The sequence below is a fragment of the Acanthopagrus latus genome, chromosome 21 (assembly GCF_904848185.1).
Source record: "Acanthopagrus latus isolate v.2019 chromosome 21, fAcaLat1.1, whole genome shotgun sequence".
NCBI classification, from domain to species: domain Eukaryota; kingdom Metazoa; phylum Chordata; class Actinopteri; order Spariformes; family Sparidae; genus Acanthopagrus; species Acanthopagrus latus.
The window spans coordinates 12,694,447-12,718,350 of NC_051059.1; the positions used below are offsets into that span (position 1 = coordinate 12,694,447).

The following is a 23,904-nucleotide window of genomic DNA, read 5'->3' on the forward strand; positions in this document are numbered from 1 at the left end:
CCACACAGCGATAAAGCAAACAAATTAGAAGGTGCCATAGATTACATTTGCCATTAAATCGTAAAAAGCACTGAGTTGTGTCACGTTTAGGCACAGCTATTAGCGCTTGCTATGCCGTGATCAAAGAAAGTTAGTGCTTATTTTGGGACTGTAGAAAATCACTTAACTGATTTCAGGCCATGGTTGAGCACAGATAATCTGATGCTACAGGGTAGGAACTACACTGGAACTCAGTTTCCTCAATATGCTACTTACAATGCCGCAAACTACTCTATTTTATGCCTTTTTCTGTTTACGCGCGTGTGTGTGAGCTTCCTCAAGGCAAAGGTTATGGCAGGGAAAGAGAGAAGGGCTGATTTAGTGGTACAAATGATAAGGAAGGCATCTCGAATCATTTATTTCTGCAGAGGCATGTAAACATTTATTTTGATGCTACGGAGTGAGGAGGCGTATTCTGGCCCTGACGAGGGGCCATTGCAAACATAAGTTAAACACGACATGACTGATAGACAGTTCACTAATCCTCTTAAAGGAACAGTGTCCCCTCTGGTAAAAACTGTTCCCGGCTGCGCGTGTCGTCCCCGGAGATTAGAAGCCAAATCCAAGTTGGAAATGTTATACCGATTAGCAATTACACAAATATGAGAAATTGACTGTCTCCCTCAGCAGTGACAACGTCTGCCCGAATTTATCTGAAATATGATTTGACTTCAGCATGACTGCAGGATGCCGGAGTGAAAAAGGACATTTGTCGTCTGCCGCGTCTTGATTTTTTTATGAACCGCCGCTTATCGTGTGATCTTCCCCTTCCTGCATTACAGCAAAACATCTGCCGGTTGAAACTCAAATGTCTGGAGCTCTATTACCTCCCAAACCCAATCAGCGTGCAAGATTGCGTTATCAAATCAAGCTTCACATGCTGCTCTGGCTCTGTGGCGCTGCGGATCAGTGTTCTCCCTTGTCAAATCCTTATTTCATAGGGGCTTTAAAGCTGATTTCATAAAGTGTTCAATTTCAAAATGAGCTACCCACCACTCTAGAAAAGTGATGGCTACTCCTGCAACATGAGCAGGAGCACAAAATTAAATCTATACTATGGTGAGAAACTTAAATCCTTAGCTGACAAAAACACTAACTCTTCAATAGACGGACTGAATCAGCTCCGTTTCCGAGATTTTTGACTTCGTGGACTCTTTCCAGCACACCCCAGGTCATGGAACGTTTTAGAAAGCAGCCCTTTATTTTTGCCTCAACTTAGAACGACACTTAGTCATGCATCTCAACCCTCCAACCCGAGGAGAGATTAGAGATGTTATTTTTTTGAGCCTGGGAAATTCAGATGACTGAATTTATCATTATTGGCCAGAAAGCAGATCCCAACAGACCGCCGGGCTCAGCTCCTCTGAATAGAAGGTACTTTATAGTCACCTTAGATTTTTCAAAGGCATCGTGTGTCACTTGAGGTGGAGGTGGAAAACACCTTCAAAAGCCTGCCAGTATCTCGTCCTAGGCCTGCATCATAATCTCTCCTGTTTGCTGCCCTCCACCACCTCCTTTTCTTTTGCAATTCATATTTTTTGAGACACCGGGCACATGCATGAAGGCAGTAAACTGGCCTTTATGTCCTGCGAGATTTCAAGAGAAGCGAGGAGGTGGGGGAGAGAAATGTGTACCTGAAACCCCCAAAGTTTGGACGTGGCGAGGCGCCGCTGTGATCAAAGGATGCCTCAATTAGTTTGGAGGTGTATTTGTGCCATGTACTCAACTCCACTGATGAATTCTTTTAATGGATCGTCTCTAGAGTCTCATTAAACATATATGATCCTAAAAACTAAATGTCAGTATCAAAACACATCTCTTTTTAATGACCAACAAGCACCAACACTCCATTTAAATGGATTAGATGACAATCACCACATTTCGCATTCGTGCCCAATCCTGTCTCAGCTCAGGCAACCAGAAAAAGAAAGCAGCGTCTCAGACTAAAAGTTTAAAATCCCCAAAGACAGATCTCTTTCATCTGGTCATGAGGTGGGCATGCCTTCCAACGGTAAACAAAAGAGGAGCCCCGCATGCTAATTAATGGAAGCTCTGATTCAAGACACTCTGTTAATTATAATTAGGGGTTTGTAATTAGCCCAGTGAAAGAATGGCAGCCAGAGTAAGGCCTTCTGAATTGTACCTGCGAGAAGATTAAAAACCGATCACTCTGTCCTTCTTGCTCAGGCCTCTCCGTTTGGTGCCGGGGCATTAATCTGGGCAGCTGTACATAAGGTAAACATGAGCTGACAAGCCTGACTAAAGATCTCAGGGCTGTAATCTTTAAAGGACTCAGATGAGTTGATAGTGTAAAATTGAGTTTTACGGCGGGCACAAGTGTTTATCACTCCTCATATGAAGGAGTTAGCTGACGCTCTCCAGGGTCCTGGTGGCTGAAAGCACAAACTTTTGGATAACAGGCTTTTTCTTTGATATTGTAAAGGCTAATTTACGACGCACTCAACTTCAACCAAGAAAGTGCTTATACGGGTCTAAAACAGACAGTTTTGCTAGACGTACGAATTCCGCCCTCTGTGCGATGTCTGAAATTTGACCATTTTGTGGCGCTAACATTAGTAGTAGGTTTTAGTATACTCTCTTATTTCAAGACATTTCCTGGCACAGTCAGGAGAGCTAAATACAGGTCCTGAATCTAATGTGTCCTCTTTCCAGCCAATAATGCTCAATGTAGGCTCTGATGATGAATGTGATTTACGTGGGCGTTTGTCGATCTCTCTCTGTCCACCACTCGATGCTCATCTGAAGTGACCTGGAGCTTGAACTTTCTCACCAAGGTATGTTGCCTGCAAGTCATGTGTTTGACATATGAACACAACATTTCATGCATCATAGCTACAAGAGCTTGCCTTAAATGCATGTTTTTGTAAATGTAAAATGCTAATTTCCCCCAAAGTATGATCATTTTAAGTCTCTGGTGTGATCTGGCAACACCAAACACAGACAAAAACATGTACACATTTGGCCCTTGGTTCTATCTGATGCCCAAACCAACCAGTCAAGCCAGAAGCACCTAAGATAGGGACTTTTTGTCCTTCCATTACTTCTTCTTTTTACCCTGTGCCACCCAACCAAATGCAGCAATTAAAAGGAATAGTTTGACTTTTTGGATAAAAATATTCATTTGTTTTTCCACATCCATCCGACATCATATCTGCTTGTTAAATATAAAGCTACACCAGTTTGTTATATGTTGTCTCTTCAGTCAATGTTATACCTCATTTGTGTTGGTACGTGTATTTTTTTTTTATCTTTGGGAAGAGCTGTTGTTAACTTCGCTTCCCCTTTCATCTAACTCTTATCAAGAGAGCAAATAAGCACATTTCCCAAATGTTCTTATATTTCAAATTATAGCTTTAATGTGGGGAAACTTAATGTGTACTAATCACACATTACACTTTACCGGTTTTGGAGGGCATCATTAGTTAAAATCAACATTAGCTACCATTGCTCTCTGTTAGCAGAGCGGATAGAGACACTAAGAGGAGGCACTTGAGAGCGTCCTTTAGACTGTCGAGGAAAATCCAAAATCCAAGTCCTTCGCAAAGACATCCAGGTCTAAACAACTTCAACAAGGCAACCAAGAGAGATGGGGAAGGTCTCATTTTTCACGTCACCTTACAAAAGAGTGATTCATACATGTAAATTACTACAAATTGTTACATAGAGTCCCTTTAAATGATCAATCAGTTAGAACACCTTTATCTCCAACCTTGCTCCTACTATTGAAACTTGCTTTAACATTGGCATTTGTATCACTTATTGCAAAATGTTCTAATTTTGAAGTTAAAAATGTATCATAACAAAGAAACACTAGAGGTGCAATAATAATTGAATAGAGAATATCATTTTTTCAAACTGTTGATGCTGTATTAACTGAATGGGGGTATATCTTAACAGCTAATACTTATATATAAAAAAAAAGATTAAGCAAGCAGCCAGAAGCCTGCAGTGGCCTTCGGAGGGAACAAAATGATAACTTTTGCCCCAACAACATGGCATTTAAAGAGAACAGCTGCACTGCTTCCCTCATGAATGACTAATAAATGCAGCATCAAGCAGGCAGAATTCCTTCGTTCCCCAGCAGCCAGTGGTGGCTCGTGGTGGGCAGCCCGGTACATAAAAGACATGTAAAGGAAAGAGATCCCGGAGCTAGCCTTGGCTGCACCAGGTTTTTGTGTTCTTATCTTCAAAGGCTGCGCTTCTTTTTTTCAAAAGGATCAAAACCCGCAAACAAACAAAGCTCTGAAAATGAGATCCGTACAGTAAGGTGCTGAATTCCCTGGCAACATTCCTTCGCGGTTGGGTATTGATAAACACAAGCTCTTTGATAATTTTCTGATGTTGAGGGTTGTTCCTAGCATTTAATATGCAGCTTTTTTTTTGTTGTTTTCGCTCAGTGCTGTGATGTGTCTGTGAGTTCTTATTGTGGATGCCTACCTCACAGGTGCACCTCTGCTTTGGGCAGGTTTAAGCAGCACTGTGACCGTGCTGTCCGTTTGGTTCAGAGAGGTCTCCTGGTCATACGCCGGCATGGAGGGAGCTGAAGAGAAAACCAAACAGAGGGATGTTTTACCACACTGCAAAGCAAAGTTCAGCTTCGGTCAACATCAAGTCATTCTGTATATCGAGTCCCTCGGCTCGGCAGTAAATAGAAAAAAAGGAAAGCCAAGTTTTCTCACTTTTACACAGAGCACTTACTGCCTTTTGCCTTTATAGCTACATAATTTAATCATTAAGTGGAGCAATAACAGAGGAGTGAAACATTTGCTGCTGTCACAAAAGAAAGTCTTCAAAGCAGTGCACATGTATTAGAGTAAGAAACTGCAGAAAGTAAGGAATAATTGCCAGCTAGCCTCGTGGTCATTATATAAATCAATCCCGGTTTTCATTGAACACGACTCACCGTCTTTTATGGGAAGTTACAGCACAATTTGTCTTCAGCCAATCAAGCATCTCTGCTAAGTCTGATGTAAAAGCCAGAGCCAATAATGAAAGTAATTTACCAAAACATCTAGCTGTTTCAGTGATGAAGAATAGAGTGTATTTCAGTTCATGAATATCACGGTTTATATTAGTGGATTTTTATTGTTTCAGTGTGTTGGAGAGCAGACGGATAGGATACATCCCTTGAGACAAAAAAATAATATCTGTGAAGTTAAACCGGGGCTATCTAACTTTGTTCGCCTTTCCATTCACACACTTGGACATAAAGACCCCAAGCAGCGTTGAGTGGTACACTACTCATTCGACATCATCCACATCCATGCCGTTGACCCCACTGACCTGAAATTTTCGTGGTGAACTGGGTGATGATAGGGGGCCCGTAGCCCTTGGCTGTGCTAGCGCGCAGGGTGAAGGAGTACGTGGAGCCCGGGTAGAGGCCTGTGAACATGTGGGTGGTCTCGTTGCCCAGCTTCACCACCTTCCCACTCTGGTTGGAGAGGTCCAGCTCAGGGTCAAAAGAGCTCACTGCCTTGTAGGAGATCTAGGAGGGAAGACAAATGAATATTCTGATAGGGGCCTCTGGTACTCCGCACTCCGCACTCCGCACTCCGCACTCCGCACTCCGCGGCTGAGGAGGATTTGTATTCATTCAATGAAAACGTTTTATGTTGGAGGCGTCCAAGTGGCTCAGCAAGCTGAGGCATTTACTGGGCTTGCTGCGCTGAGGTTTTATATCCCACTCATGGTGGTGAGAGATATTTCAATTTTTCTATCTTTCTCTCCTCTGCACTACTCAGTCAAATCGAAAGCCACAAAGCAATTTGAAAGAAGTATCATGTAGTACTTCTTTGTGCTTCTGACTGACCAGCTTCATCATAAAGCTGCATAATATGGTTAAAAAAAAAAAAACACACACACACACATTATGATTATTTGATTATTTATCATTATGATTGCTTTAATAATTCATGATTTGACTTGCATCACACTGAATAAAAAATATAAATAATGATGGTGTGACATTGTTTTCTTGTATCTGGAGAACAAGATTTGTTTGCCAGGGCATCTCCACAGCACTACAGTACCTCATTATAATGCTGTTCTGTCACACATACCTTGTTTTATAAAAATGCAGCTATTTGGACATTACAGGTGACCATATTGTGAATTTTATAACATTTTGATTATCTTTGCAGTCCTACATACTAAGGTATACTTTTTAAGCTGAGCAGAATCCACTGCAGTGGCTACTATTAAAGTGGGGCAATATGGCTCCCAACAATCTTCAGCTGTGTTAAACAAAACCCAAGAGGATAAGTTCTGCATGTGGTTTCATGTGAAAATTTCTTTTCAGTTTTTGGATGGATCACCATGAAAATTGGTACAGCTTTTCATTTTCACCACAGGATGGATTGGTAGTAACACTGGTGAATGCACAACTTTCATTCTAGCACTATCATCAGTCAAAATTTTAATTTGCTTTAATTTACCCAGGTTTATGACTAAATACATGCAAAAATCAATGATATTCCCACCAGCCTCGACCGTACTTTGGGTTTATTAATAAGCAAATGTCAGCAGCTCACGGACTAAACTAAGCGGAAAACATTATACCTGCTTAAAGAGGAAATATGTTGTTTTATGTGGATGTCCAATCATTGTTGATGGTATTGTAGTTAATAACTTCCTCAGTGCGTGATGTAACAGAAAAGGTGCGTTCTCTTTTTGCAATATCAATTCTTCCCATTCCAACAGTGATGTAATTGGGGTTAAGGAAGAGCTACAAGCTATTGCAGCTTGGATTTAGCCTCTAGGTTGCCAGGGGGCATGATGCTGCTCATAAACAAAACATGCTCTGTTGCTTGTAAACTAGTTACATTACCAACAGGGAAAATTTCATCCCAAAATATGCAGAGTGCAGAGGATGTAACGTACAGTCTACTTTTTGGGCTGCAATGCATCCTGGTATGTGTATGCCCTGTTGGCGGAGCTCAGCATCATGTCAATTTTGCACGCAATGAGGAACTTAATATTTACCATCTGCACTGACTGGATATCCACATAAAACACGGCACACTGACACTGAACATTGCAACTTGGCCTGCTAGCATGCTGACATTAGCATTTATCTTAAAGAGCCAGGTATTAATATATTGACTTGGACAACATAAAAATAGAATACAAATAACACGATACAATCATATTATCATATAATAGAATCATCAGGCACAATACTGGAAAGGATTATATTCCTGTGTAACAATCCAAATATGTTAAATAGATTTTTCTGTCTCCTCTGTACTTAAAGTCTAACGCCACAGAGGAATTTAAAAAGTCTCATGTTCAGACAAGATGCTCTCACTCCATGTGTGAGCTTTTGACTTCATGTCAGCAGGGCTTTATGCCAGCATTTCCAAAACAAGCAAGGTACAAAAGGTCCTTGGAGAGGACCTGTCTCATAACAGCGGTCAAATTCTACTGCAAAGCAGGAGCTACATAATATTTTTCAACCAAAGCTGATGCGGGCTGGAGGTTCAAGGAGAGAAGGAAATACACTTAATATATTCCTTCTCCATTAATAAACACAGGGAGCTCTGGGGGGAAGCATTAAGGTGAGTGTTTTTGCTAATATCCATTTTGAATAACTGTAAAGTCCCACTTTAAGAAAATGCCTCTGCTCGTAAAGGAAAGCCTCCATTATAATTCCAATTAAGAAGCACAATGGAAGTAAGGAGTGCTGCATAATTTGTGTCCATCAAGTTCTGAAATGCTTCGAGGCCTTCTCATTTAGTCTTTGTCTGTGAAATGAGTCCGCGATGCCAAATCCTATATCATAACATTTCAGGGAGAGGGAATTTGAGATGACTTGTCAACACTGGGCACATGGACAGGTTTTTACAATTATAATGGAACTGACGGGAAAAATAAAATAAAAAAGAATATTTGAGCATATTCATTTGAGCCTGCTTGTATCTATTACTCGATGTGATATATTGAGCTTTTTAAAATTGCATTGGTTTACTTTTTTTTTTTTATCTCGGGGAGGTAAATGTCAAATTTATGAACAGTTCCTGAAATATAGATGCCTGTAAAATCTCCAGTACTTTTTTTTTCCTGAAATAATAATGAAATAATGAAGAAAGCTAAATAACAGTTCATTAAAGATGCTGTATAATCCTTCCTGTCATGAAGCAAAATGAAGAGAGTGGAACAGAAAACCCACCTAAACTCAGTTTAACATTTTCATGTGAATCTTCAAAGGTAGATCTACAGTAATTATTAACAACCCAATGCCAAGTCATTTGAAAAGGCTGCATCTTGTATAAGAATATGGGTATTTAAAGTTCATATTCTGAATATGCCTTTTACTTTTATATAATTGTCTATTTCCCTCAGAGGTTATGGGTTGCACAGCTTTTATTTGCAGCAACACCATGATCAACAAAACTCTACTTCACGGTCAATTAGTTCTGTTAAATGGCCGACGACCAAGAGATAATAATTGGAAAATGTGCTGCACACCTTTTAAAGAGATGCTGGCTCATGTCTGTCTGAAAAGGCACTAATAATATAGCATTCACAGAGCTTGGTCAAAAAGGAACGGAGCTGAAATCTCTTTGATATCAGGTCTTGTCAGACGTATTTCACTTTGAGTCCTTTGATAATGTCAAATCAAAGCAAGGTCCTGACTCGTAAGAAGCAACTTCTGGGGAATACAGGTGGAATACATTGTGGGTTACTTTCTTGAACCAGAGAGTCAGATTGTAGCAGCGCAAGAGGAACACACCTGGAATGAGCTGCTGTCGGGCTAGATTTCCCACATCTGTCACCGGGCTAAAGATGAATAATAATAATAATACTCTTCGTTACTGTAAAATGCGACCTGTGATTCTAAATGATGTTGGGAGAACTCTAATGACCCTGAACCACATTACTATACTGTTAGGGCTTTCCAGACAGAGACAGAGAGAAGTAATTGCTGCAGTATGTGACTATAATAGCCTTGGGAAGGTGCTTTGTAAGTTGCGTCAACATAACTGTGAGTGAAGCTGAAAGAGCGGCGATGCAAAACCACACCATTTGCTGAATGCTTTTACTTGTAGCATGAATTTTTAAAAGGATAAACAACTGAAACATGTTGCTCTAAAAGTGATTAAGTGCGCGGTAAAGCTACCGTTTTTATGGACATTGTTTTCTTGCACTCTGCCGGTGCCTTAAAGTGCACGGGACACAACACTGCACTGCACACACTTGAATAAACAGGGGCCTCGCTGTGATTCTTTAGGACTTTCCGGCTTTGATTGAAACGTCTCCGTGCCACAGCGAGAATATCTATTTCATATTTCATTCGCCTCAGTCACCTGGCAGCGGATTGAGCAACCTATACAACGACCCTGATTGCATCGCTTTTACTATTCAATCTGCTCTCCTCGTATGAGAAACAGCCGTGTCAATGATTGCTAACCTAGTCAAAATATCAAGCGTGAGCAAACGGTGACAAGAGGGCGAATCAACAGAGGAGAATCAATCTGTGGGAAAGGCTGCGGGATTACTTCCATCTTAAGCTGGTTTAGATCAATGTGAACATATATCCGTGTGTGTTGTGTGTGTGTGTGTGTGTGTGTGTGTGTGTGTGTGTGGAGACTGTTTCCATTATTCAAGACTCGATGCAGCTGCAGGACGAGGCTAGCAGAGGCTGTGCGGAGTCTTATGTCAACATTTGTTAGGTGCTGAATCGTGATGCGCATTCGAGGTGTTCTTCAGAGATTGTGTTGTCTTTCGAGGTCACGCACGTGTTGAGGACAGAAGACGGCAGTAGTCTGCAGTTGATTATATCCAGGTAGAATGATGAGCAACAGTGAAACACACTTGAGTGGCTCTTCATAAAGGAAGTGAAAAGTAGCTGAGCATATTGTGACAATCTTGGCTTGAGTGAACCTAACAAATGGATTCAGTTTTTAAGCTTTTCCACAATTATAATATAGAGTTAAGCCGGCATAAGAAGTAATTAAACACACCCTGCAGAATTCTGCTGTCTGTTCAGTTTGTTCCCCAATATAATAAAGTCAAGTTGGGTTCAAATAGAGTCAGCAAATTATTATTATTTTTTCTAAATCTTTATCAGTTAGCTTTAATGTCCAAGACAGAATGAGATAATACAACTTAAAAAGGAGCCAACCAGAGTAATTTATCTTTATTTATGCCCAGAGATGATTTATGTTTAATTTTGAAAGGCTGCACAGGAAGGAATGAGTCCATTTAAGTCTGGTAGAAAGATCTTAACATTTAACACTAGAAATGGATAATTAACTTGACCGGGTTTCAAGTTGATCCGAAATAGAGCTGCAACAATTGGTCAATTAATCGATCAGTTGATTGAAAGAAAACTGATTACTGAAACTTCAATTAATTCGATCAATGATTTCAGTCACTGTAACATTTGCTGGTTCCTCCTTCTTAAATGTGAGGATTTGCCGCTTTTCTTTGTCGTTTATGTTTGTGTGTGAAGAGTCTTTAGGTTTCGGACTGTTGGTTGGACAAAAGAAGCAGTTGGAAATTAACAATCAATCATGAAAATATTTACCAGATGAATTGGTAATGAAAACAATCATTAGTGGTGGAGAGAGTATGAGTACAGTTACATTACTGAAATATTACTCAGTTACAAAAGAAACTACTGGTATTATGAGTACCATTATGATGTTTAATGCATTATTTGTAGCAGGCATTCAATCAAAGGGGTTTTTCTGTTTTCTTCAGTCTAAATTACTCCTGCTCTGTCCTGCTCAGTAGTTGTGGTCACCTCATCAAACCTGTCTCTATTTTTTGGGTCCGTATGTCAGAGCTTTCCTTGGCCTGTTTGTGATTGGGTAGCTTTACTGGCTGCAAAAATGCAGATCAGAGGTTTAGATATTAGTAGACTAGATATTACTTAGTAGATTTACTGGTGCAGTATGCAATGCATACTGAAGAATGAGTAAAATTACAGACTTGAAAAGTACAAGTGCCCCCCAAAAAGGACCTGTTTACAGTAATTTGGGTAGCTGTAATTAGTCACTTCCAACCCCTGGTTTTGGGGTACATGTTTTCCTGGCCTGATTTAGTGGAATGTGGCTGGTTTAACTGTTAATCTCACTTTATGAAGCACTGTATCCCTCTGTCAAGTAGACTGTCAACACACTAGCAGATGCACCCGATTCCCAATCATAGACTGAAGAAAATAAAAAGGAGAGTGATTCATGATAAAATTAGATTTGAACATTTCTCTGGCAATGCTGTACACTTCTGACTATCACAACTGTGGAGAGAAAAAAACAGACCTGAAAGAAATGCAGAGAATCCACAGAGAGGTGGGTGAGAGAACACAGCTTGATATTGGAAACAAGTCTGTCGGCTCCTCAAATGAGTGATAAATAATATCTCTTAACATTTCTCTGACCCTGGTCTTTGTTTCACCTCGTACTGAGTGATGATCCCGTAGGTCTGCGCTGGCTCTCTCCACTTCAGGATGATCTTCTCCTCATAGGCGCTGCCTTGAATGGACTCCAGAGGAACGGCTCCTGGCACTGTGGAAAATGATGACAGACAAACAACTCAGAAATGGTGACAGAGTGGTAATTTTCAAGGTAGAAACAATGTTACGAAAAGGGTAAACAGTAGCGTTTCCATGGATACATATTATAGGCATGTTGTCAATAAAGCTGAATGAAAGGGCTTTTTGTTTTGATTTATGATGTGCATAAAACAATCAATAAAAAGCTTTCAAGGACCTACAGTACATTCGAGCGGCCATGAGCCAAAGTCAAACAGATCTTAACAGGAAACTGTGACAATATCTGAAGCCACTGTCACTCAAAACACACACCCTGATGCATGTTTTACAGCAGAAGTGAACACTTCTCTCACAGATAAAACTGTGTTGCAAATAGAGATGAACTAGTATTCCCATGGGAATGGGGGGGAATCTTAATCTTTCCGCTATGTTTACTTGTACTGAGATGCTGCCAAAGAGATCTGGTCCTTTAACCCCTCGTGTAAATTGCTTTCATTCTGTAACTGAAACAGAATGATGTGGAGATGTCTTTTTTTTTTTTTCTCCGAGATTTATCTTCAAGAACGCAACTACAGCTACACCCATGTCTGTACACTTGTTCCCACGAGACTCTAAACACACAGATCCACAGATGCGCAGCAGTCAGAGAGTGAGAAACAGTTGCCACTTTCAAGTTTTCCGACCACAGATATCTGAGCCAGACATGACAAGACTCTCTTTTCGTCAGCTGAGCCTGTTTGTTATCTGGCGGCCGGGGTTCCTTGAGACTTCTATAGAGTTCATTTCCTGTGTCTGCTGAGGCAACACAGAAGATCTTTCATCTTTGAAGGAGGTGAAACAAGCCTGCGACACAAAGGCTTGCTGTGTGACTTCTGTGCTCACCTGGGAAATATTTGGAAAATCCAAAACTTGTCCCGAGTATGATAAGGCGAGAATCATCCACCTACACTGATTGTCAAAATGTTCCAACTTTAACGATCAAGCAGGTCTGCTTGAACGGGACTCATAATTATCCTCTAAACTGCCAGGTGATATAAGGTAGAACGGAACAGAAAAGGAAAGCCACATTCAACCATTAATGAGAAAAAAGTTAATGTTTTTTTGTATATACACAACTTACAAGTTTCCGCTTTCTGCTACTTTGTAATATCACAATGCCACATGTATTTGATATCCTTAGTTACTTTGTTGTGGGTGGGCAGGGCAGTAGACAGGATTTCAGAAAAACAGGGGTCATGCCTCCCACTCCCACCCATCCAGAGAACATTTTGAATATTTTAGTATAAATCTGTGCGTTTGTCTTCTGTTTCTCAGGACCGATAATCACTTAGTTAATAATACCACTTCATAATAACCATCATTAATAAATGGTACATGTATAATTCAGATACAGAATTCGATCAGTTAGTTCATTGTCAAGAAACAATTAAATGAATCATTATACATGAATTAAGCAAAAACATCAGTTAATCAGTTTAACTATCTGGTGGCTATAAATAAATAAATAAATAAATAAGTTTCATATCATTCATGTTATATTTATTTCATTTAATCTTGTGTTTTTCTGTTGCTGTTGCTGTCTGATTGCAAAATGAATGCTCTACGTTGGCTTTAATGCAGCAGCTTCTCTCTGGTCTGCAGTCAAGTCATGTATAGGCAGACCTCCACTTATCGGTAATAAAGCCTTTCCTAGGGTGCATTAATGAATGTTTAAACACAAACAGAAACTCCTCAGCGGTTTAGCTAAATGTATTAAAAATGCCCAAAGACATGTCTTTTTCTATGATTTCAAGTATGTTATGGTTCATTATTAATCGACCAGTAATGAGTGCTCCACAAACAGAGTTTCCACAAATATTAAAAAACACACAAAAAGTTGTGATCCGAACTGTGTTTCATAGTTTTAGTTGGTCTAATGTTGGCCTGGGTGTTTTTGTCAAACTTTTTTAAAATGATCTTTTCTCTCCATCGTTTTATTCCAAGATCCTTTTAGCAAAATCTTGTGTCACAGTTTTCCGACCCATACAAGCAGTAACCCTGTGCGACACTCACCATCCTCATCAGTCTGAACTTCCAGCTCTTTGCTCTCCATCACCCCCTCTGGGTTGCGAAGCACCAGCTTCACACTGAGGTTGGTGAAGGGCGTCAAGTTGTGGATGGTGTGCTGAGGATCGCGGCTCTGGGTGTCATAGCACACTTCCTCCCGGGTCTCCTCCTTGCCTCCCACCCTGGAACGGTACTGGACGGTCAGGTTGTAACTGTGGCAGCGGGTCACGTTGTAACCCAGAGGCTCCCAGCGCACTGTCACCTGCTTGGATTGGATGTCCACCACTTCTAGTCTCCGTGGGCCATGCATGGGCTCTGGCGGGATTGACAGAGAGAAATAGAGAAGAGTGTGAGCGTACATCAAGATAATCAATTAGGCCAATACGAAACGGCAGGTAGTGTGAGACAGTTTCAGTAAAATCAAGGAAATTACTGAGGTCTATGCGAGGGCACAGAGGAGGCGGTGTTCCTTTGGGTTAAAGAAAATCTACTACCAGATTTTTCATAACACTTGAGACCCAGTCAATATTCTTTTTTTTTTTCATATTGAAATACCGTTTCCACTGTTTGGAATTCATACTTCCAGAAAATATTTTAAAATTTCAAAGCCCCGGCCTGATGCTGAGCACTGCCACATCCCATCACCGTTGCTAACTCGGTCTCACAGCGGCTGCACACACCAAGACACCACAGGTCTGTTGGTGGAAACCCTCAGCAGGAGGTGTATCATCCCTTCAGAGCGTGCCGCTCCTCTGCTCCTTCCACCTTGTCCTCTGCCTTTTCCTCTCTCTTCTTCCATCTCGCCCAGTGGCGGCCGGCTATTAGCACCACACTGATACAGAGTCAGGCAGCCTGTCAATCCAGGCAGGACACAACCCCCACTGCCATCCTATCACCTCTAATCACATACACTGTGTCTCTTTGCCTTTTCTTTGCTACATTCTCCATTTTCTCCTCTCACTCTCCTCCTTCCATCTCCTCTCTTTCCATTTCCCTTCTCTATTTTCTCCTTTTTTTTTTCCTGTGGCTCCCACATTTCTATTTCCACTCTCTCTCTCTCTCTCTCTCTCTCTCTCTCTCTCTCTCTCTCCCCCTCTCTCTCTCTCTCTCTCTCTCTCTCTCTCCTCATCTTCTCTCTCTGCTTCCCCCCTCCATTTTCCCCTCTTGCTCTCTCTCTCCCTCTCTCTTGCATCCCCTACCTACGGGAGGAAAGCAGTCCAAGCACAAGGTAATGGGATCAATTTCCATTCCAGGTTAAATTCGCAGTCCATTTCTCTGGAACTTAACACTTTACCACCTATTAGGAAGAGCCAGAGCTCAATTTCCCCGTTCCCCAGGAGACACAGTCCAGCAATTCAGAGGCAGCCACGGCAGCCATGTTTAACATTCTGGAGGTGCATGTGGGGAAACTGGACTGGAGCTCCAACATGCTGTTCATTTCTACAGACTGCACAAAGGAACATAACAAATAAGCATGAATCTGCAAATAACAGTTGGCAACCACAAATGTGATTCCCACCTAAACATTTGCTCCGATGCCCAACGAAAAGTACTGTCCGACTGATCAAGATTCATCAAGAAGCCGCCAAAAATGCACATGACTAATTCTGAAGTTGGGAAATTCTTCTCAAGTTCTTAGCGCCACAGAAAAGCTACACAAGACACTTTTTTTTTTTCCCCTTCAGGAAATTGGGTCATGACATGTGACATGAAAAGTACAAGTGAGAAAGGATAATGCCGGTTAGAGAAGACGTAGGCGCCTGCTTGTTGGATGAAGGACGGAACACTTTCAGATCTTACAAGGAGAAACAACGGATGTGATCTGTCCTGCGCTTTAATAGAGCAGATGAAATAGCATTAGAAGGGCCCAGAGGAGGCAAAGGAAGAGCTGCTGTAGACAGATGGGGATTTCAGTGTGCAGCGTTCAGTTCATGATACATACACGAAAGGCTACATTTGAAAAAAAATCTGTCTGTAAAAAATAAGAAAAACTTTCCAAAAGGAAAAAAAGGCAATTATCTTATCTTTACAAGAGATTTGTCAGTATAGGTCTGAAACCTTGACCCAGCATGACTATCATCTTTTCTAACAATCTAAACTACAGCTGCAGACAAATATATACATCTGTGACTTGCAAAGTTTGCAAGGCTCACTTAAAAGTGTTTTATATTTGCAAAACATTTCTGCAATAATGTGAAGGAACAGCTCCTTTGAGGGAGGGTCTCTGACCTCCAGAGATTGTTAACATCTAAAGGAATTGTTAATATCCATGCAAGACATCTACTTTCAAAAAGGATCAGCTGTAGAGAAAATATTCTGCATTGACAGAAAATGGAGTAGGCTGACTTCACTCTGCTCGAGAACTAATAATTCGTCTGCCATTTTAAGAGATTCTTACGCAGAACTGGGATGAAATGGCGAAGGAAAACAGGCCTCCTCAAATAGGTTGCGATGTCGGGAGAGCCATCCAGAAAATAGAAGTTTAAACCCCTTTATTTGCGGAACTATCTGTTGGCCGCACTCAGTAGGCAACGGTTACACTAAAAGCACAGAGAATTGCAGGGTGGCCAGGCACAGAAATCAAATTAAACCAGATGCTCTCAAAGTGACAAATGCACCAAAGTGTGAATCTCAAGCAGACGTGCACGAGCGGCTTCGGAGGAAGTCTCATTTCTGAAGCGTTCAAGGAAAATGTCACACTCCCATCTTTGTGGAACATCACAGATAATGTCCTCTGCAGCCTAATTCTGGCCAATGGAGAGATGCCAACAAGAATGGGGGATCACTTGTGGAAAATTGCAGAGGGAAATAGCTCTCATAAAGAAAAAACACAAAATTGAATGAGAGGAATCAATTATATACATTCAAAATCAGCTTTCTGGCAAGTGGTGAGAACATTACACAGATATCTTTGCTGGTGTGCCAACAGTGATAGTGAGGTGCATACAGAAACATTGGCCATTTAGCAAACAGCGCTTATGACTATTCTACAGCCTCTTCCTGGGGTTTTGTTGAGAAAAAGGCTAATTGTTTGTTGCCCCATTGGCTCCCTGCAGCGCGAATGCCAGCTGTCTGAGGGAGGCTGTTAAATGTGATGATCTGTGGCGGACGCCCAATCACAACTTGTACCCCATGACTCAGAATGACATCATCTTTTTTCATGAACAACAAGGTGCCTCATCCATTTCAGAGCCTGCTCATGATTGACTTTGAAGAAACGAGGAAAGAGGAAAAATAAAATAAGACACAGTGTACCCTTCTTCCACACTTCATCTGAAATGAACGGCGTCACGCTGGATGGCAGATATCCTTTACAAATCCATCCGTGCATAGATGGCGGCTATGCAGCCGGTTTCAAAACAGGCCCAGAGGCCCATGAACGACAGCTGATGAGATGAGCCTATTACCCCAGTCTAGTGTGACTGCTAGTTTAGTTTTATTGACTGAGCAGTAAGAGGCTCAGTATCAAAAGCACACGCACAAATCAAAACAAGGAATAACAGGGATAGCTCTTGAAATCCATACCACTTTTTTTTTTTTTTTTAAACAATTCTCACAAGATATCACACACTGAGGGCGACATCGGGGTGAAAGTACTGAAAAATATGACTCTAATATCTCTCCAGTATGGCAGATATTTCTAGTGGAATAGAGTTATAATAATGGCTATGAAAGCATCCCTTGGAGCAGGAAATTGCTGAGGTCTATCTTATGCCAGGGCACACAGAATGAGCTCCAGCAAGGAGCCAGATTGGTATTCCAAGCGGTGGACAAATTATCACCTGCCCCACACTCGCCGATGTAATTGAATAATTTGAATCTGACATTTGCACAGAACTATTAGTGATTTTTTTGTCATTACAGTGTGACATTTAAATAATGTTTTTAGAAATTATCAGCACATTATTGCCTCTTGTTAATTTGAGTGGGGCGCTGCGTACGCCGCTCACTGCGGCCGAAGCGATAACACAATTTCCCAAAACATGAAACAAAAACAACAAATAACCGCATGTTACAGGCGTCTGTCCTAGAGGGGGTTTCAAATGGTGCACTTAGCCCCTGGGTAGAGCGAGACATTAGTCCTGGATGAAAGGAAACAAATTGGGCATGTCCGGAGCACAGCCACTTTACTGCGAGACAAGTGTGTGGTGTGGTGTGCGGGTGTATGGGGGGGGGTGCAATGTGTGTTTTCTAGCATGTTTATGAGGGAAGGAGTGTCCACACGTCTGTGCAGCAGCACAGATGTGGTTCCTCAGCACAGTACTGGCTATATGTACAGAAGAACGATTTACTTATCAGATCTTCCTCGGGCTTTGCGGCGCACAAGTCTTTCAGAAAAGCCGGGATCTTTATCAGATCCACATCGATTAAGAGCAGAAAAGCCTGGTGCTGGCATAGACTTCCATCTCCCTGCTCAGCAAACAGAACCAGGTGGGGGGGGGGCGAGGGGGCGAGGGGGAGAGAAAAGACTACTTCCCCAATGATTAGAAACCACCGTCAAGTCAATGTGGCTCCTGAGCCTGGTTGCTATCTCATCAGGATGAAACGGCGCTCAGGTTGAGGAGGAGGAGGGGGAGAAGGGGGGATGAGGGAGGAGGGAGGAGGGAGGGAGCCTTGTTGTTTGGCGATGAAAAAAAAAAAAAGAGAGAAATGCCTCGACTTTCACAAGACGGCACGCAGTCTGTCGGATTCCTTGCTGGAGAATGTCAGCCAGGGCTAGTCACACGCTCACTGTAGACAGTACCAAAACAACATGACAACAGCGGCGAAGATTAAATCCTGGTCATAGGGCTGTTTTCATGTAAATTGTTCCATTCTAGGCAGCGAGGCCTGGTATTGCCATCACTTATCTCTCCATTGCTGTGTGTTATTCACTCCGTTCTGTTTGAGCTGGGCGGGCTGGGAGGCAAGCACATTTGTTTGCCTCTTTCTATTACATCTCAGTGATAGCAGTGAGGCCATTGAGGTAATGACATGGGTTTTACACTTAGGAAATCATTTTCATATCCCGCAGAAGCGAGCCGTAATGATAGCTTTTGATAACCGACAATCAAAGCTCCATCACCCTCCTAGAGTGCTCCTCTATGCAATCCTCTGGAGGAAGGGAAAGAGAGGAGGGAGGGGGTTAAGAGGGAGATATGGAGGGAGTCAATGTGTGGGTGGGGTGGGTGGGTGGATTGGCAAAAGAAAGCTAAGACAGAGGAAGGGGGAGGGTGGAGGGGCCAAGGTCTTTGTTGCCATCAAATGCAACAAGTCGAAGCAGGCCTTGAGGTTTGACGTGTGTACACATGTTATAATTGATAGCACTTTAAAAAGGCACTGTACATGGACCTCTTGTGTTCTAACATCGCCCTCTACACCCATTACAAAGTCAGAGACAAATACCCACACGCTCGGGACACACACACACACGCAGACACTTTGCTCATATACCTTGGAGGCGTGGATAATCACAAGGATTTATTGAATGGTGCTGGTCGCTCCTCACTCTATCAAGCCCTCCTTTATAGGCCTCATGATAAATGAGACTGCCATGATGGGTGAGGATGAGGCGCGGAGGGGCCCACAATACGCTGGATCGAATTGAAACCACAGAATGAGCCCCGGCGCCGGGGCCGAGCTGGGCTGCCATCTTGTCTGATGAAGCCCCTGAAGCTGTAGGTGTGGAGATGAATGGGTGAATGCCTTCCTTCTCACAGCGCTGAATAAAAAGGGAAGGCGAAAGCATGAGAGGGAAAGTGAGATACGTCCTACTAGTACGGGAAGATGATGCATGAGAAAGACTCAAGACAAGTCAATTCATACCAAGTCAGCGCTTGTCTTGGTTCATTATCGACCACCCGACTATATGCTGACCTGAAATAGTCAGCAAGCTCAACTGTGCGATTTTATGGCTGGTACTTTACAACATTTAAGGGTCGATCTGTGCTTCAATAGATAGTTCATAAGACCATGTCACAAATCAAACCTATTTATGGCTCTTCTGAATGGTCACACTCGACGGATAGGTGCCATCAGGCAGAGGCGATAGCTTCAGTTATGGAGATAATAGTTCACATTTTCTGACAGTCTCTCTTGGAAGATATCATAGCAATAACTTGCTCAGATGAAAAGTGACAAATAGTTTTGTCAATAATGAAAAAAAGGGAACTGGAGAAAGACCTTCAAACCGTGTTTGCTTCCTCACATCCAAACAGCTGCCAATCACAGCGTAAAGTGAGTGCGAATGTTGGATTGTTGGTTTACAGAGACGGTCAGACACAGGCACCCCCTAATCCGATGTCAGGGAGGCGCGCTGGAGGATGTTTCTGAAGTTTTCGGCCGCGCGACAAGCACTTCTCGAGAAGCTTACTGTGCCGACAGCCGAACACTTTGAACTTCTAGGTAATTTCATTCCTTTTTCTTAAAAAGAAGATGAACGCTTTGGCAAATCTGCAGTGAACAAAGTCATGTTGCATTAGTTGCGACCCGTTCCTATTTTGACTTCAGCCATAGACGCACAATAAAGAATTGATGATTGTGAGAGGGTGCTGTTTTGGCATGATCTATAATAATGGCTACTTACTGGAATCATGTTTTGCAACACACTAGGTGGTGCTGTAGTGTAAAACCAATGGCAGCTAAGAGGGGATTGTTGTTTATTGATCATGACAGTTGTGGTGCGATGCTGCTATTGCTTCTCTGCTTTGAAGACATCAGCTGCTGTTACAAGTCGGAAAAACTGGCATCTTTCAATTGCAATATCTAAAATTTTGATTTAAAAAAAAAAAAAATGAAGTGGAATAAATAACTCAATGAAATAAAATGTCAGCGGGAAGTCTTTTCAATCTCTGACCGTTTAGAGGGATTAAAAGAACAAACCTAGCAAGTGTTCCTCGGGGGGCAAGAGGTGAAGGGAAGAGCGAGTCCACCAACCGGATGAAAACAAATGGACAGCCAGTTGATGGAAAGAGCAGAGGCAGCGGAGGTGGAACTGGTTAAATCAATCTTTCATTTCGTTTCCACCAATACGCTGTGTGGTGATTGGGGTCAGAGTGACAGGTACACTGACCCCCTCCTTCCTCATCCGTCTTAACACACACACACACACACACACGCACACACACACACCCCTCTACTATCAGACCAGGCTTTCGTCTTTCATGTTGAGGTTCCTTGGGAAAACGCCTGCGGTTAGGGCTCACGAACGTGAAAAACACAAGCCCTCATTTACCGACAGGGACGCAATCTCTACAGGAGCGGTGGGAGGTTACCAAGGTGATCCCTCAACTTCAACACTCCCCAGATGGCCCGTGCGGCAGCGTCATTTGTCGCCAAAAACCTGCATGTGTCGCACTGAACTCAGGGTGTTACAAAGAGTGTAAATCAAAGTGAAGCGCTTGACTTTGTGAAATGGTCGCTGCGATTTCTGAGCCACCTACTTCGGAAATATATGAGATCTATGATGTAGCCATCGAGGTGGGGAAATACAGGATATAAATCGCAGCCTCCCTGACATTTTTGTCCTTTAGTTGAAGAGGAGACGCACAAATGTTCTTGAGTTAGAGTTATACAAGCAGACTGAATGAGCACTTCCTGGACGCCTAGGAAGGGGGAATGGGGCATGTATAATTCAGCAAAAGGATGGAGAAAATCTGTGACAAAAATTACAGCAGATAGACCATGAATAATTAACCACAAAGAACAGAAACATTTAAAGACCTTGAGAAGCATTTCAGTTCAGATTTAAAAACAGCAGGAGAAAAAAGTCTGACTAAACTACAGCTATTTATCTTTCTCCTGAGGTTTAAGAGTAGAGGTCACAAACAAACCTCGATGATAATTGTTTGCGAGGAGCTGAAGAGGCAGCTCGACAGTGAGAAGTTTACACGGATGTCACCAGTGTATCGTTTGCGCACATCTGTTCTCAAAGTCTCCATCCTTTCGCGTTTGGGGAGCGGATAGATGTTGTGGTGTTGATAAGAGAAATAATGAAAATGAAAGGGGTGATAAATGCAAAGTCTCTCTCACTCTGCGACTGTCTCCTTTCCAGCAGGAGTTGTCTGAAGACGTGTCCTTGAGAGGAACACAATTTGCCTTTTGTGGAGCCAATATCATAGAACACAATTCGCCATTCTACTTCCAACTGCCTGTGATAAAAAAGACTTTTATTGTGGTCCTCCTATAACCTTCCTGCACACCACAAACTCAGTTTACCCTCGTTTTCTCTGACTGACAAAGAACACAAATTCAATAGGCTGCAAACCAAGGCTTTTCAGTCATCTTGCTGCAGACAAATTATAAACCCTATAGGTCACATGTCTGCTGGCTATTGTGGGTGACAAAACAGACCAATGTTATCTGAGATGGTGAGGTGAAGTGGCTTTCTATTCAAGCCTTAAGGCAACAATAGCATTAATTAGAAACATCAAATCTCGCAAACAATTTCCTTTTCCTTCTTCGGCCCAACAGAGACGGATCTGCTCAATCTCAGCTGCAGAAAAAAAATAAAAACAGACGTCACAAAGGGTCGGACCTCCGTAAGGCCATTTGCCCCCGCAGACATGCATGGAGCTATAGATGGAACAAATAGCAGTTGTAGCTGACGGATCTTTGTTAATAAAATGTCAAGACAAGAATGGGGAGGTAAAATATACTGGCTCCTTTAAGTGCAACTGGAGATAATGTAATCTGATGGAGCTAATCTAGTTAGCAGACTAACAATAGCGCTTGACAAAATGAGAACTACGCACCTCTTTAGCCAGCAGAATATGCTATCAACATGCATCTCTGTCCTTGGACATAAAGCTTTGTAACATCCTTCTTTTTGGGCTTCTTTTATTCCTGAACTACACAGTTTATGTATAAATACATGGATATGAAGACTCAATTCTTCCTGAAGGAAGAGGCAAGTCACACCATTACTTTCCTAATGCCCAGACGATGGAGACTCGCACCATTTTGTAAGCTCAACCAAGGTCAAATTTGACCACTGAGGGGCCAGAGCTCGCACCAAAACCAGACCCAAATGTTTAAAGCGAATAGGAATATTCATAGAGAACTTTATGTGGTGCCAAGCCCCAGCTGTCCTTAGTAAGTATGCTCATTAAATCTTCTTGTCTATCACCGTAAATGGTTTCTTGACGAATTAAAAAAAAATACACTGGGGAAAAAGGTCTTTTATCGCAGATTGCACTTTTCAAAGCCACTTTTGACTTTGCTGAACAATGCCAGCAAAAAGGAATGACATTATCGTACGGAAATCTCTCTCACCATTATTTAATTATTTGTAAGGTGAAAAGAAAGATGAAAGAAAAGGCAGATTTTTAGAAAACTTTACAACTTTTATGACTCTTAATACACCAAACATGCTCAAGTAAAAGGGTCATATCTTTTTGTGTGCGATTCACAAAACCTCAAGGTCTGGCAATAATGGATTTCTTGAAAAAGGACTTTTATGGGTAGAACAGATTTGCACAGGAGCACTTAGATAATGGAGCTGTATTTCTTGTCCTGTTAAGCATAAAACAATAATAATAATAAAAAAAAACATTCTTACAAAGACGCTTAATCTTGCATCAAACATAGGAGCTTTCTGAATGCAGATTTAAAAAAAAACCTTTAAAATGACCTCTCATGAAAATGTGTGAATTGAACGTAAGCAGAGTAAGCATTTAAAACACACACCCCCCTTTCCCCAGTACATTTAAAAGTAAGAGCTAAAAATCAAACATGATTTTCTTCAACTATGTCAAGGATTGCAGGAAGTTTTACAATGAGAGGGTAAATGCTGGAAAATCAGCTTACCTTTCACTGCAGCCACAGATTATTGTTCTTGGCAACTAAAGCAATTCTACTCCTAATCTTTTTCATGTTGCCAAACACTGGCTTCATACTTATTTGCATCAAAACAGACCTGGTCTTTCACAAATTAACCAGGAGGCTAAAATGCAAATAACCAACCTTGGTGTGGGTGCACATAATTGTGCAGCTCCTCCCTGCTCTCCACTGTTATAAACGAGTGTTTAAGCGAGGGCTGATCCCTGATTAATGCCGATTCCCCTGTGTTTAATAGCACTCAGTGCAACAGAATGGCAAAGTAAAAACAAACAGATGAGACTACTCCCACGTGGTACTGGAGCGCAGATGGAGACAACTTATAGATGGAGATGTAAGTTGGCAGAGGATGGAGTCTGAGCAGGTGTTTGGACCCAGCATGGACATCATGTACAGCCATTTTTAAGGAGGATGAGAGCCAATGGGACAGCAGAGGCCATGGGGCGGAGATGAAGCACACAGCGGGGAACAGACTGTTCTTCTAC

The 23,904-nt window shown here is 42.0% G+C and overlaps 1 protein-coding gene across 13 annotated transcripts in view; it reads right to left on the reverse strand.

Annotated features, from left to right (window-relative positions):
* LOC119011576 (receptor-type tyrosine-protein phosphatase mu-like) overlaps positions 1–23,904 on the reverse strand; it is a 173,480-nt gene that overhangs the window by 77,070 nt on the left and 72,506 nt on the right. For all 13 annotated transcript variants that reach the window (XM_037084819.1, XM_037084817.1, XM_037084818.1 and 10 more), the window contains exons 8-11: positions 13,610–13,918; positions 11,461–11,570; positions 5,344–5,545; positions 4,498–4,600 (exon numbers count right to left, since the gene is read on the reverse strand). In XM_037084819.1, coding sequence (XP_036940714.1) covers positions 4,498–4,600; positions 5,344–5,545; positions 11,461–11,570; positions 13,610–13,918 — 724 coding nt within the window. The remainder of the gene's footprint in view (positions 1–4,497; positions 4,601–5,343; positions 5,546–11,460; positions 11,571–13,609; positions 13,919–23,904) is intronic.